General features: G+C 34.5%; 2 protein-coding genes across 4 annotated transcripts in view; both read left to right on the forward strand.

Moving 5' to 3' along the window:
• The window catches only part of xiap (X-linked inhibitor of apoptosis), a 10,276-nt gene extending 8,244 nt beyond the window's left edge, over positions 1 to 2,032 (forward strand). The window contains 2 exon segments of the mRNA NM_194396.2: positions 42 to 132; positions 1,383 to 2,032. Coding sequence (NP_919377.2) covers positions 42 to 132; positions 1,383 to 1,573 — 282 coding nt within the window. The 3' untranslated portion in view covers positions 1,574 to 2,032.
• A 2,915-nt stretch (positions 2,033 to 4,947) lies between these two features.
• The window catches only part of stag2b (STAG2 cohesin complex component b), a 41,391-nt gene continuing 32,317 nt past the window's right edge, over positions 4,948 to 14,021 (forward strand). For all 3 annotated transcript variants that reach the window (XR_015507547.1, XM_087281612.1, XM_087281613.1), the window contains exons 1-3: positions 4,948 to 5,115; positions 11,835 to 11,967; positions 12,072 to 12,150. Coding sequence is in view for 2 of the 3 variants with exons in the window: in XM_087281612.1 (XP_087137738.1) it covers positions 11,924 to 11,967; positions 12,072 to 12,150 (123 nt within the window). In the remaining variant the exon portion in view is untranslated. The remainder of the gene's footprint in view (positions 5,116 to 11,834; positions 11,968 to 12,071; positions 12,151 to 14,021) is intronic.

Genomic DNA, 14,021 nt, shown 5'->3' on the forward strand with positions numbered 1-14,021 from the left:
ATATATTATCTCATGTAAATATTTGTTTTTTCCTCTTACAGAGGCCAACTCAGAATGGCTTTTCAAGTCATGAGAGCGGTTCTTCAGCCCAGGCATTAATTCACGGCTCCAGTGACATGTTTGAGAAAGCCGGCAAGTGCTTCTTTTCTGTAGATTTCTACAGACTTTTTCTTCTTTAAGTCTTTCTTTTCAGACTTTAAGTCTTCCATGTGTACAAAGGGCCCAAGTGAATTTCAGTATTATTTCACATAAACTAATTTTAACAAATCTATATTTATAACTCTGTTTACCAATATGGTTTACTTATCTTCCTTGCAAAAACCATTTGTTTAAAAGTTCTCTCGATATATGGAACATAGACCATATATGGTGAGGACACTGACCTCTACAGACTGTTCTGCATACATTTAGTTTATTATAGTTTTTAAAGCTTTAAAATAAATTGTAAGTGTACGGTATGTACTGTATATAACTAAAGTTTGATTGTTTTAGCACATTGTTTAAAATCTGGGGCTAAAAAAAATAAACAATTAGAACATTTTTAATGAGGCAAACAAAAATCTTTTCCACTGACTAGCCCATTCGAAATGGTAGAAAAAAATCCTTAGCGTTCTGTCCTGTACAAATCTGAAATATAATTCATAATTGTTTTAAAAAGATTGTAAAAGTCTTAAAGGGACATATAATGCCCCTTTTTACAAGATCTAAACTAAGTATTTGATGTCTCTACAGTTTGCATGTGATGTTTCAGCTCAAAATTTCTCATAAGTAATGTTTTATGACTCTTTGAAACTGCCCCTTTTAGGCTTTCATCATTGTAATGCCATTTTGGTTAGTCACATTAAATTCAACTGGGATTGTGTCAGCATAGTGGCATATCCGGTTTTCCCCAAAGTCCAAAGACATGCACTATAGGTGAATTGAATAAGCTAAATTGGCCACAGCGTATGCTTGTGAATGAGTGTGTTTGAATGTTTTCCAGTACTGGAAGGGCATCCACTATGTAAAACGTAAGCTGGATAAGTTGGCGGTTCATTCAGCTGTGGTGACCCCTGATGAATAAAGTGGCTAAGCCAAATCAAAATGAATGAATATATACTCCATGTATGCATATATTTGGGTAAATGCCTATTAATATTTTTATTATGATACAAATTATATAGAAATATCTATTTAACAATTGTTTTGTTTGTATGTATATGTGTATCACATATACATAACAAATATAATATGCACACATTTATTGTCAAGGCACTTTTTTTTGAATGCGATTAATGTTTGCCATCACTAATTATTAGTATAATTGTTGTTGTCATTATTATTTTTATATTTTACTTTGATCATTTTGTTTGTTTCTTAAATATATTTATTCTCTGCTGCAGATGACCCAATGACAGAACTTGAGAAACTCCAGAGGGAGAAGCTCTGCAAGGTCTGCATGGACAGTGACATCAGCATCGTCTTCATTCCCTGCGGACACCTGGTCACCTGTCAAAAATGTTCAGCGTCCCTAGACAAGTGTCCCATCTGCTGTGCTACCATCACACAGAAGATAAAGACTTACAATGCCTAAATGACAAAGAAGCCCGCCTTCTGTACGAATCCCTGAAGTTCACTGAAAGTGGCAAAATGTAATCCTCATTCCTACAATTGCACATGTGTAAAATTTGATTTAAGGTGTGTGTTTGTATATATGTGTTGATGTACTAAATTCTTATAAAATATATATATTGTTTTATTTTTTCATTCAGACCTAATAATATTAAGCTGTACATTTGTGTCTGTTTGATCAAGGAAGGGACACACTACATTAATATTTAACTTGTAATATATTGAGAAAATTATTTTTATTTGACCACTTCACACACTATGATTGAGGTTAATAACCGTAGTGCCTTTATGTAGACTTAATACGAATATTATACAGTTTGTTTAATTGACATAATCATGTACCTTGTGTTTGCTTTTATTCATTTAATATTGCTTAAGACTTTTAATCATGTTCAAAGTTGATTAAACTTCACCAGTCCAAGTTTTTTTTTCTCTCTTGATCTTTCTGTATCATTTTGAATAATGTTTTGTTTTATCACTATGATTATATTAAAAGTAGAATTCTCCATGGGTCTTTTGTTTATATTATAAATACACTAGAAATGTGAGGCTAAAAGATGCTCACAACAGTAAAACAATTATCTTGAATTATTGTTTTGGCTGCTTGTTAAGTTCCATATTGATCATAAAATATTGCTTATTTTATATATTTAATATAAAGCATTAAGTAATCTAACTCCTTTTATCCATCCAATCTTCTGTCTCGCTACATTCCAAGTCGCTCTTTAAGATCTTATAACTCAGAACTTCTGGTATGACCCAGAATAGCAAACTCCACTAAAGAAGGTCGAGCCCTCTTGTATGTGGCTTCTAAACTTTGAAATAGCCCTCCTGATATTGTCTGATGCTCAGACGCGCTCTCAATCCAAAAACCACTTTAAAGACCTATCTTTTTAGTAAAGCATCACGTTCAATTCATCTTTTTAATTTAATTTTTTAATTGTCAAAGCAGTTTAACATGGAAGTTCTAGTAGATTAAAACCGTCAGTCCAGTTTTTTGGAGTTGAAGATCCGTTCAGTTCAGTGTGGTTTAATTTTCACTGCTGATAGTCCAAACACTGGAGAGGAAATCTATCGATGCGCAGTTACAAAACCAAGCAAGCCAGTGGCGACAGCGAGGAACAGAACTTCACCAAAAAGTGAAGGAAAAAACCTTGAGAGTAACCAGGCTCTGTTGGGCACGATCATTTCTTCTCTGGCCAAACTTCTCGTGTAGAGCTGCAGTCTAGGCGCTGGAGGTTGGAGAACACTGGACGTCCAATAGGGAGAAGCTGCAGGTGTGGGCAGGTCACCAGCGAGTGTTCAAAGTGGCCCACAGGATCAATGTGAAGACTCGTCTGTCAGGTTATATACATATTTTATCAATTTTGAAATATATGTTGTATGTATCGGCTCAGTTGGCGTTTTTGTGTGGAGTTAGCATGTTCTCCCTGCCTTCGCGTGGGTTTCCTCCGGGTGCTCCTGCTCCGGTTTCCCCCACAGTCCAAAGACATGCGGTACAGGTGAATTGGGTAGGCTAAATTGTCCGTAGTGTATGAGTGTGTGTGTGTGAATGTGAGGGTGGATGTTTCTTAGAGATGGGTTGCGGCTGGAAGGTCATCCGCTGCGTAAAAACTTGCTAGATAAGTTGGCAGTTCATTCCGCTGTGGCGACCTCGGATTAATAAAGGGACTAAGCCGACAAGAAAATGAGTGAATGAATGAATGTTGTATGTATATATGACTTATTTGTATATATTTTTAAAATGTAAATGTTAATTTGTGTTTTAAATGTATGAGTTGGATTTATATATTTAAATTAATAAAAACTAGTTGCAGCTTACTGCTCGTTAGAGTAGCCTATGTGTGTCAGAGAAGCAAGTGATTAAACTATACCTGTCAACATGGATAAAAATGTACAAGATATGCCCCCAATGGGGAGTATGGGGAGGAAAATAACCTCAAGTGATAGAATACATAACAAACATTAGCAAAATTAAAATAAAATAGAAAGTTTAGCCTATTAAAATTAAAAGAGTTAATTTTTTGTTACTTGAATTATTCAGCGATTCCTCCACATACCACTAGAAGGAAGCTTGTGTACCACTTGTGGTACATGTAAAACAGTTTGAGAACCACTGCTCTAGAGATTGTGCAGCGCCTTTTTATGAGATACATCAACAGTGATGAGATGATGCCAACCTTTGAGGACAACACATGCACTTAATACGCAAATACAATTCATAGAACATGTACACACAGACATTGCATATATGCTATATAACTACAGGTTAACTGTGTTTATGTTAAAGAACTTCAACTGTTAAAAGCTAATAGTTTAGTTCTAAAAGTGCTATACCAATAAACTTGAATTGAATTACACAGCTATAAAAATAAATAAACAATAATTAAGGAAAAGATTGAAAATGTTCTCCTAATATGTTTGATTAAAACAATGTTGGTTCTATATTGTAAACTACTTTTGCCATTACTTCCAATTTTAAAATAAATAAAATTGTTTTATAGAACTTTGCTTGGCTTTATGGTGAGAAATGTGGCCTGTTTACATAAATTTTTATTCATTTTTAGACACAATATCAATTGATTAACTCAAAACCATTCGTCAACCAAATGTCATTAAAAAAACTGTAAATGACATAATAAATGTGTAATTTGAAAGAAATGTTGTTACATTATAATTATATAAAATAAAGCATATTAAATCAAGAAACACAATAAATCTAGCAAATTTAGGGACTTTTGAAGTGTACATTTAATTGATTGACTCATTTTAGTATATTATGTTATATTATATGCATTTAACGGTGTTTCTCAACCATGTTCTCCGGAGGACCACCAACACTGTATGTTTTGGATGTCTCCTTTGTCACATCTTTCAGTCTCTGTTAATGAGCTGATGATCTAAATCAGGTGTGTTTGGTTAAGAGACCTGAAAAATGTGCAGAGCTGGTGGTCCTTCAGGAACTTGGTTGAGCAACACTGAGAGTTATTCTGAAACACTGTAGTGACACCTAGCTGTCAGACTGTTTAAACATTTAATAAGTAATTCATGCAAATGCACTATAGTTCATTTACTATACCTTTATATTTGACACTATTTTAAAAATGTGTGTTTTGAATGAAAATAAATGGACAAATATGGTATACGTGACAAATATTTTAATTTAGTATTAGTAAACCTATTTCTTGGATTATAATCTGTGATCTTTTTTTTTTTTTTTTTTGCACCTAAGGTTCCCGGCCGCTAAACGTCAGTGTAGAGCTCGGTGAAATGCTTCCACTGAGCACCAGGTGGCAGCTCAACACCAGCGGTTTCTCTCTGAGTGATCGGAACAACAAACCGAACGGAGCAAGCGGGGTAAGAGCGTGTCCAAAACCGCCTCTGACCGCCACTTTCAAACTACATCCATGAAATAGCCGCGAACGCGCACTTTAAAGCCACCGGAGTCCATCCAGCTCTACAAGAACACCTTATAAACAATCCGGAATCGACCCTGACGATCGGGTAAGTGGTAAAATGGCGGAGAGATTTATAGAAATTAGTGGCTTTAGGGTTATTTGGATGATGTGTTAGCCGTGCTAGCTTGATAAGCGAGGGACAGGATCCGAAACGAGCCGCCGTGCTTCCGTTGCCGTGTTTAAATCCTAAAAATCACCTCGCTGCTCTCCGTGGGAATTTATAAAAGCTTGTTGTGGTTTCAGGAACGAGTGTAGTTAATGTATTGTGTGACGTTTCATTGGTAAACAGTTAGCTAGCGGGCTAACCTTACCCTGCACAGTCAGGAACACAAATTGAGAGGCAAGATGGAGGACGAGGACGCGATGTTTTCCCCCCTCTTTCCGAGATGGAAAAGCTGATGTCGCACTTAATATGCTAATATCGCCACGTTATCAATATTAAACACCCTCGCTGTTCATTTTTACGCGTTATATGTACGCGTGTGATCGGTGCGCGTGCATAATGACTGGAAGCGAGCGGAGCCAAAATGGAGAATCCCGAAAACAGCTGTGCTGGATTGACTTCAAGATGGAGATTTTTTTCCCCTTTCTGATCGCGTTTTTATTCTTACTATCTGCCTGTTGTGGGATTTCTCGATGTAGTTCACACAAGCTTATCGTTTAACGCTGTTATTATGCGTTGTGCGTGAAACACTGCGTGTAATGTAGTAATATCGTGGTAAGAAGTGCGACGAGGAGGAGTTTGCGAGCGTCCGCCTGATCTCAGCACTCAACTTCAGACTAGCTCCATACATTAGCAGATCCCATTATTTCTCACTTCTCTAACCAGTAGGGTCGTGACCCAAAAAATCAGGACTCGCTTTTGTTTTGATGGGATACTAAATCAGTTTAAAATGAAACAGTGTAACTGTGCCTGTGTAGAAAAGCTACATTACAAATGCTGATCAACTTTTAAAAGGAGGAAAAGACACTTCCCATATCTTTTGTTCCTGACGTCAGAAGCAGTGCGTCCAATCACACTTTACGGGATTTTGGCGCAAATTCATCTGTCACTTAGTAAAGCGGTCTATATTATAATTATTACATCGACGTGTTAGTTTTACTTTTTCCTAATCATTCTATGCCATGCTATCTGCATATTACCTGATCTCCGGGGGTCATTGCAATATTGTTTTCAGGGTGTTTAGTGTAACGTGCTTGGCTTGGCGTTCAGTATTAAAAGCAGTTGTTTTATATCAGACATGTGCTTGTAATATGATAAACGCCGAAGCGGGAGGATATTTCGATTCAATTTTGTTTTATGTAGAGCCCAGATATATTTTGACAGATGTACACATGTTGAAAGCGAGCAGGAACTGTAAAGCATTGAATAATGGTGCAGTATTAGTTTTGGCTGTCAGTGTCATCCGTGTGCGTTCAGCAAGTCACAATGGCTGTGCATGGAAGAAGCGTGATTTGGCGCCACTTTTCTTTCGAACTCATTATCGACGATGTTGATGCAATCGCTTTTGAATTCCCGCCTTATCGAGTATTATTCAGCAAAGAAACCTGCGTTTATTGCGTTTGTGCATGCGCATAAATGCGTGCTTATTGTTACATGCTGCGTATTACATAACTGTTATCTCACGTTCTCATCGCACGATTCGCTTTGCATTCGGTACAGATAATGTTAGGACCGTGCTATATGTCATATCTTTTATTCCGCATAATGTACAAGCTTGTGCTTTTTAAAGCTTTTTATTGCACGCATTTGAGTAATAAAAGCCACACCTCTGTGCACACATATGACTACAACGGGTAACATTAAGCACTATAAAATACGTGCTTTATTTTAAAAAATGTTTTATAAGAGAGTATTTCTTAGTAAAACGCATAAAACAAGCTAAAATCTGTGTTTAATATAATGGGCAGTGTCTACTGCGTCATTTTTACAGCGGTGGCCGGCTTTCTCCTCTCCCTGTTCATGTTTACGTCCACAAATGTTACAGCCGGCCTCTGGTTGGATGCGGTAAAAGGAGGGCGGATGTGTTACTTCTTTATATGGGCACAGTGTTAGACTTGAAGCTCTGGGTCTCGGAGATGTTTCCTGGAAACGGTGGAATCTGGTTAGCCAATTGCCAAGCAGCGCGACATGACAGACTCTGTGAGCCACGCCCTCTTGTTTTCATTCTGAACGGCGAGCGGATCTTCAGCGCACAGCTCAGAGGAGCCCGTGTGACACTTTCGTGCATCTGTAGTTCGTGTCAGTTTAGCTCTTTTATTTTCCTTTAGAATTGCGTTTTTTAATGTTTTGTTTACACAGTGTTGATTGAAGAAATAAGTGCCTTTTATAATAAATTCCTAAACTGCTAATTATTTTATAAAAGTCTTTTGTGACAGCACAGATGATGACACCTGCTCTTTAGTTTTAGTTTTTAGACTAAAATCTTCAATCAAGTTTGATCTTTATTTTTTTTTAAGTCAGATTATTGCCAAAAGTAGAAACTCTTTCAAAAAGTTTAACCTCATTGTTTTGATGAATGCACAAATTATGGTATAACATTTATATATTATTTTCCAAAACAGGTTTTTACATTAAAACTGGCAGAAAATCAAAAACATACATCTTAAATAAAATTTTTTCAAATAAATTACTTTTATTTGTCTTTTTTCCTGGCTACATTCAACAACATTGGGGGTACCAGAACCTTTACCAAGTCTGTTACTGTTCAAATGAAGTAAAAAGTGCATTGTGAAGTGGAAAAATGAATATGATTCGCTAGATACTGGGAAAAATACAATATTTTTGTGGAGTATTGTGATAAATATAATTCTTGTGATGTAACTTTTTTTAAATAAAAAGTAATTTATTTAATAATCAAACTAAAATTATCAGGTAATGATATTTTCTGATCTAAATTATTGTAATTCAGGATAAATGATAAAAAAATTGTAAGTGGGTAAAATAATATGATCCTAGGACTGTGACACTGGGAAAATATACAATATTCTCGTTGAGTATTGGGATAAATATACTTTATGTGATATAGCTACATTACCTTAAAAATTACATTTTTAAATAGTAATTTATTTAAAGATCATATTAAAATTAACGGGTAATAGATATTTTCTGATCTAATTATTTGTAATTCAGGCTAAATGGAAAAGAAATAATAAGATCTGTCAAGGTGGAAAGCATTTGGACTTGAATATGAAAACATGAATGACCAAAAACATCTGCTGATATACGTGTATATATATATATATATATATATATATATATATATATATATATATATATATATATATATATATATATATATATATATATATAATATATAATTTATTTATTTATTTTTATTTTGTTGCTGTTGACCTGTCTTGACCTTTGGGTCTAATCCAGTCAAGAACATAATAGCACCTACTAATGCAGTTATACAAATAGTAAGTTTCTATCTGATTGGATAAACAATCTATGCATTATGCAACAAACAAACGCTTGTATTTATATTTAAATTATCATATGTTAATCGTTGTTATTAATATTTATCAAATTATTTAAACTATTATTCTAAGTAGTATTTTTTTTTTTTTTGGCCTTTATGCCTTTATTAGATAGGACAGTACTTAAACAGGAAGCGAAGTTGGAGAGAGAGAGGTGGGTAGGGTAGGGAAATGTCCTCGAGCTGGGATTTGAACACGGGACGCCCTGACGTGCAACTGCACCATATGTCGATGCGCTAACCACTAGGCTATTGCACCGACATAAGTAGTATTTTAAATGTAAATTCTCACCTCTCTGTGATATGAATAATGCGCATACTATTATCACAGTATCGATAATGTTTTGACATTATTCATTCCTAGGCCCATCCCATATTGAGAGTCAAAAATAAGCAAGTTGCTTGATTGGCTCTAATGCTCAGCATCTCTAAAACAACTCATGGAAGCAAGTTAGTTTAGGGTGGGACAGTGTTTGTTTCAGTGCAGGCAGATAAACAGTTGCGTACAGGAAATGTGAGCTTATTCTGCACTGATTATGTATCCAGATTTTTGTTCATCTAAATCAGGGCTGCTCAACCCTGTTCCTGGAGATCTACCTTCCTGCAGATTTTAGTTGCAACCCTTATCAAACACACCTGTTTGTAATGATCAAGTGCTGTTCAGGTCCTAATTAATTGGTTCAGGTGTGTTTGATTAGGATTGGAGCTAAACTCTGTATGAAGGTAGATCTCCAGGAACAGGGTTGAGCACCCCTGATCTAAATGGTCTTCAAAATGAGAAACCATTCTCTAATACCACCTGCGTTTGACAAACTGTAGCAAACGTTTTTGGCTGTGCTGTACACTGAAAGCTGTTGATTGTTGACTCTTGTCTTGTATTTACAAGCCCCAAAATCCTGTTTCAGTAGGAAATAGCCATTTTGTGAGGTATGATTGAGGGTAATTTAGTGCTCCTTCATTGAGTGCGTGTTATATTGCATAGATTATCTCTTATACAGTGTGGTGGTGTTGTGCATGAACAGGTGGTTGTGACTGCCTGTAGAGCTGTGGTCCCTTCATGGGCTGATGCTGTAACATTGCTCTGATTTCGCTTGCTTTAGATTAGGGCTGCACAATATATCATTTCAGCATCGATATCGCAATGTGTGAATCTGCATTAGTCTCATCGCAGAATCTGCAATGTCAAATTGGGATTACAGTTGATCAGCACAACAGTATTCATATGTATATCACAGGTTTTTGGTCAATATCATGCAGCCCTACTGTAGATATCATTTTTAATTAATAAAGAAATTAGTTCACCCTAAAATTAAATTCTGGCAATCTTTTAATCACACTAATCGCATTCCACACCTTTATTGCTTGAAACATTATAGATGTTTTTGAAGATTGTTAGCCACTGATTTACATTTGTATTTAAATTCTTTAGAGTTTTTGGTAAAGATTGCAAAATCAATTCGGTTTTTGTTTACAGGGCTGCACAATTTGGGAAAATGTGATGGATATGAAAAAATAATAATAGAAACAACAATAACAATACAGTGACGATGAATATTATTGTCATTAATTAATAAAAATAACAATAAGAAAATTCTGCAGGAAATATTATTTATAGAGGGGTAGGATCGGCAAAGGACATCTGTTTTCACACTGTTTTACGTGTGAAAAACATTCACAATTTTTTTAATACACTTTTATTTACATCACAACACAAAAGCAAAAATAATGATAGCAAGTTTTAGATGAAAATAGTGTTTTGGTGATTGAATTGAGGGGATCTAAATATTGACAAGCCTGTTCATTTGGATTGAATTGTCACTTTTAACATTGTCAAGATAATCTGTTCTGTTTGAGGTTATTATGCGTGGAAAACAAACAAATCTGTCATTTTCTTGTAGCGTAAGTGTTTAAATAAGGAACTTAGATTTGATGTCTGAATGCAACTGAATTATAGCTGAGCCGATAAACGATATTATATTGAATCACGATAAAATTTGTCAATAGCATTAATAAGCTCTTGATTTTTACTCTAAATTGATCTAGGAGGGAATCACACAGCAGAAATGTACAACAATGGGAATTGATAAGTGTGTTGATATTACAGATGTACCAAATTTTTGGACCACCGAACATTTATCGGCCGAAAATGTTATGCCATTTAATGGGCCCTCTGTTTTGTGACTTTTTGTGATTTTTGTTGGGGTACTCTTTTAAATCTGTAAGGATTAACAACTTGTATTTTTTTATATATATATATATATATATATATATATATATATATATATATATATATATATATATATATACATATATATATATATATATATATATATATATACATATATATATATATATATATACATATATATATATATATATATATATATATATATATATATATATATATATATATATATATATATATATATATATATATACATACATATATATATATATATATATATATATATATATATATATATATATATATATATATATATATATATATATATATATATATATATATTGTTATCTTCATTATGGAAAATTGTTATTGAGATTGCATTTTTGCCATAGCACTCAGCCCTAAACTGTTTGCTACTAATTTTTTAATTAGTTTTAATTAGGTACTTTGCTAGAAATATTTAAGAGAATGCTGTGTCCTGCAGCCTTCGCTCAGTTTCCTTCAGTTCAGTCAGAATGAAATCTGTCTGATCAGCCCAGGAGTGCAGATGTGGAGTCACACTGCCCCCATGTGGCTGCAATACAATTGCGTTTGTACAGTTTCACTGTACTGGCAGCTCGTACATACTGTACACCTACTAAACTGAGATTATTATGAATGCTTTGAAGCTGTTTTGGTTGTAGTACTCCACACATTTGTACAAAACAATTATGATTATTGATAGTAGTTATTAGATAATACCATTAAACACAATGAAGTGATGAAAATGTCTTGGCCAATCACAAATAAGTAACTATTTATCAAAAAATGGTAGTATTGATGTTTTGCCTTCAGCTTTGATCAGATTTTGTAATCTAATTCACCAGATAGAACTTTTTGTTAGCACTGTATGTTCTGACATTCAGTCTGCATTAAAATGCACCCCTTGTGGCCTGAGAACACGAAACTAATGTGCAATTCAACGCCCTGCTAGTGCATATAAATAAGGATCACGATTTAAGCAAGAGATCAAACTGATTTCGGTGTACTTGTTTTTAACATGCTAATGAAATGAGACAAACTAATCTTTATTTCTTATTTTGTGTGTGCATATTTTAGGTTTATGAGACAAACATCCTCACTGTTGGCCTGTGTGTATGAAGACAAAGCCTTTGCCAAGTTGACGTGGACCAGAAGATGTTAAAGAAATGATAGCCGCACCGGAATTACAAACAGAGTTTCATTACCCTCAGTAAGCGCACAAACACACAGGACTAATGAATAACCGATCGTGTGTATGCATGCGGTCACCTGTTCTCCCTCTGTCTGATGACATTGATCTGTTTGTGTGTGCAGGGACACTGACACCCGATTCTCATCAGACACTGATTTCGATGATCCTGATGGGAGAAATGCCATCATTGGGAAGGGGAAGGTATGAGTGGACTCTTGACATTTTTGATCATCAGAAAGTGTTTAGAAGATTTCACAAGGTGGCCTTTTACCCCCTTTTTTGCACGTAAATTGATTTGGAGCTAATAATTGGCTAGGCATTGAGAACATGTCAGCTCAACGATGACGTAGTATTCTGTGTGACTTGTCATTAAACAAACGAGTTATTAATTCAGTGTTTTAGTGTAAATTAATTAAATTTATCATCTTTATAAAAGTACAAGCAGCTTGTTGAACTGGCTGATTTTTCAGATTGTTTCAATGGGTTAGTTTACTAAACAACTTGATGTTAATTAATTCACGTTGTGACTTTTTTCCCCCAGAAAAACATTATTAAAAAATTTTAGCTGGAAAGAATTTTGCAGATCAGCAGCTATCATTCCTTTAAGAAAAAAATAAATAAACAGGACATTCGAAATAATCAAATAATAGCCCGCTACAAATGCTATTTTAGGTTGGATTTAAGAGTGAACATCTATCTTTTCGTTCAAAAATATTTAGCACTTTGTTCATTTTATGTTCCTTCGAAATATGTTATTCACAATATTTGCCTTTACATTTACATTTAGTCATTTAGCAGACGCTTTTATCCAAAGCGACTTACAAATGAGGACAAGGAAGCAATTTACACAACTAAGAGCAACAATGAATAAGTACTAAAGGCAAGTTTCAGGTCTGTAAAGTCTAAGAAGGGAAGTATTAGTAGTATTAGTATTTTTTTTTTTTTTTTTTTTTTTTTGTACAGTTAGTGTGATATTCAAAGAGGCAATTGCAGATTAGGAAGTGAAGTGGAGACTAAATAGTTGAGTTTTTAGTTGTTTCTTGAAAATAGCGAGTGACTCTGCTGTTCTGATGCAGTTAGGGAGTTCATTCCACCAACTGGCCTTTACATTTCACATATATTTTCTGCATAGACATTCAATAAGTGAATTTATTTTGCTTTTACACTTTTGGCCTTCGTAGTTTAACGTGATGTTTTTGTATGTTTTTAATAAAGAGAACGCTTCTTGAATCATCTTTAGGCCTGTCATGATTTTTTTTTTTGTTATGCAATAAATTGCACCAAAATATATTGCAATTAAACAATATTATTGTCATTTTAAGACCATTTTATGCCACATGACAATACAATACACTGCTTCCCAAGTGTAGCATTTTTAGCTGGATTGAAACCCACACATAAATAGTTGACTAAATGCGACAAACAAAACATCTTCAGTTTTTAACAATAATTTAGTTTGACACTGTTATATCCTGTTTCTTTTCAATGGAGAAAAGTAAAAAAAGACTTGAAATAAGAACTTTTTACCATTCAGGAGCCATGTTCTCCCACTGACAGGTAAAATCAGCTTTTTTTTCTCAAGGTTCAAAGCAAACTTTAATGCCTAAGCATTTTAGGTATGTATATAAAATAGCCTATGTAATATACTGACATCATCAAATTAATAAAATATACTGTAAATAAGAAATAAATTACAGAAAAAGGAATAAAAACAGACAATAACTCTACAAATTATCATAATTACAAGATTAAAACCTGTTGATTATTTAATTAAGGCAAATGCGTAGATTAACAATTGACAATCGCAAGAAGGTTGCTGGGTCGAGCTCTGGCTGGGTTAGTTGGCATGTCTGTGTGAAGTTTCCTCCAGGTGCTCCGGTGTCCCCAACAAGTTCAAAAACATGTGATACAGGTGAATTGGGTAGGCTAAATTGTACATAGTGTATGTGTGTGAATGAGTGTGTATGGATGTTTCCCAGTGATGGGTTGCAGCTGGAAGGGCAATCGCTGCGTAAAACATATGCTGGATAAGTTGGCGACCACTGAGGCCACCCCAGATTAATAAAGGGACA

This window comes from Danio rerio, chromosome 14 (assembly GCF_052040795.2).
Source record: "Danio rerio strain M-AB ecotype USA chromosome 14, GRCz13ab, whole genome shotgun sequence".
Classification (NCBI taxonomy): domain Eukaryota; kingdom Metazoa; phylum Chordata; class Actinopteri; order Cypriniformes; family Danionidae; genus Danio; species Danio rerio.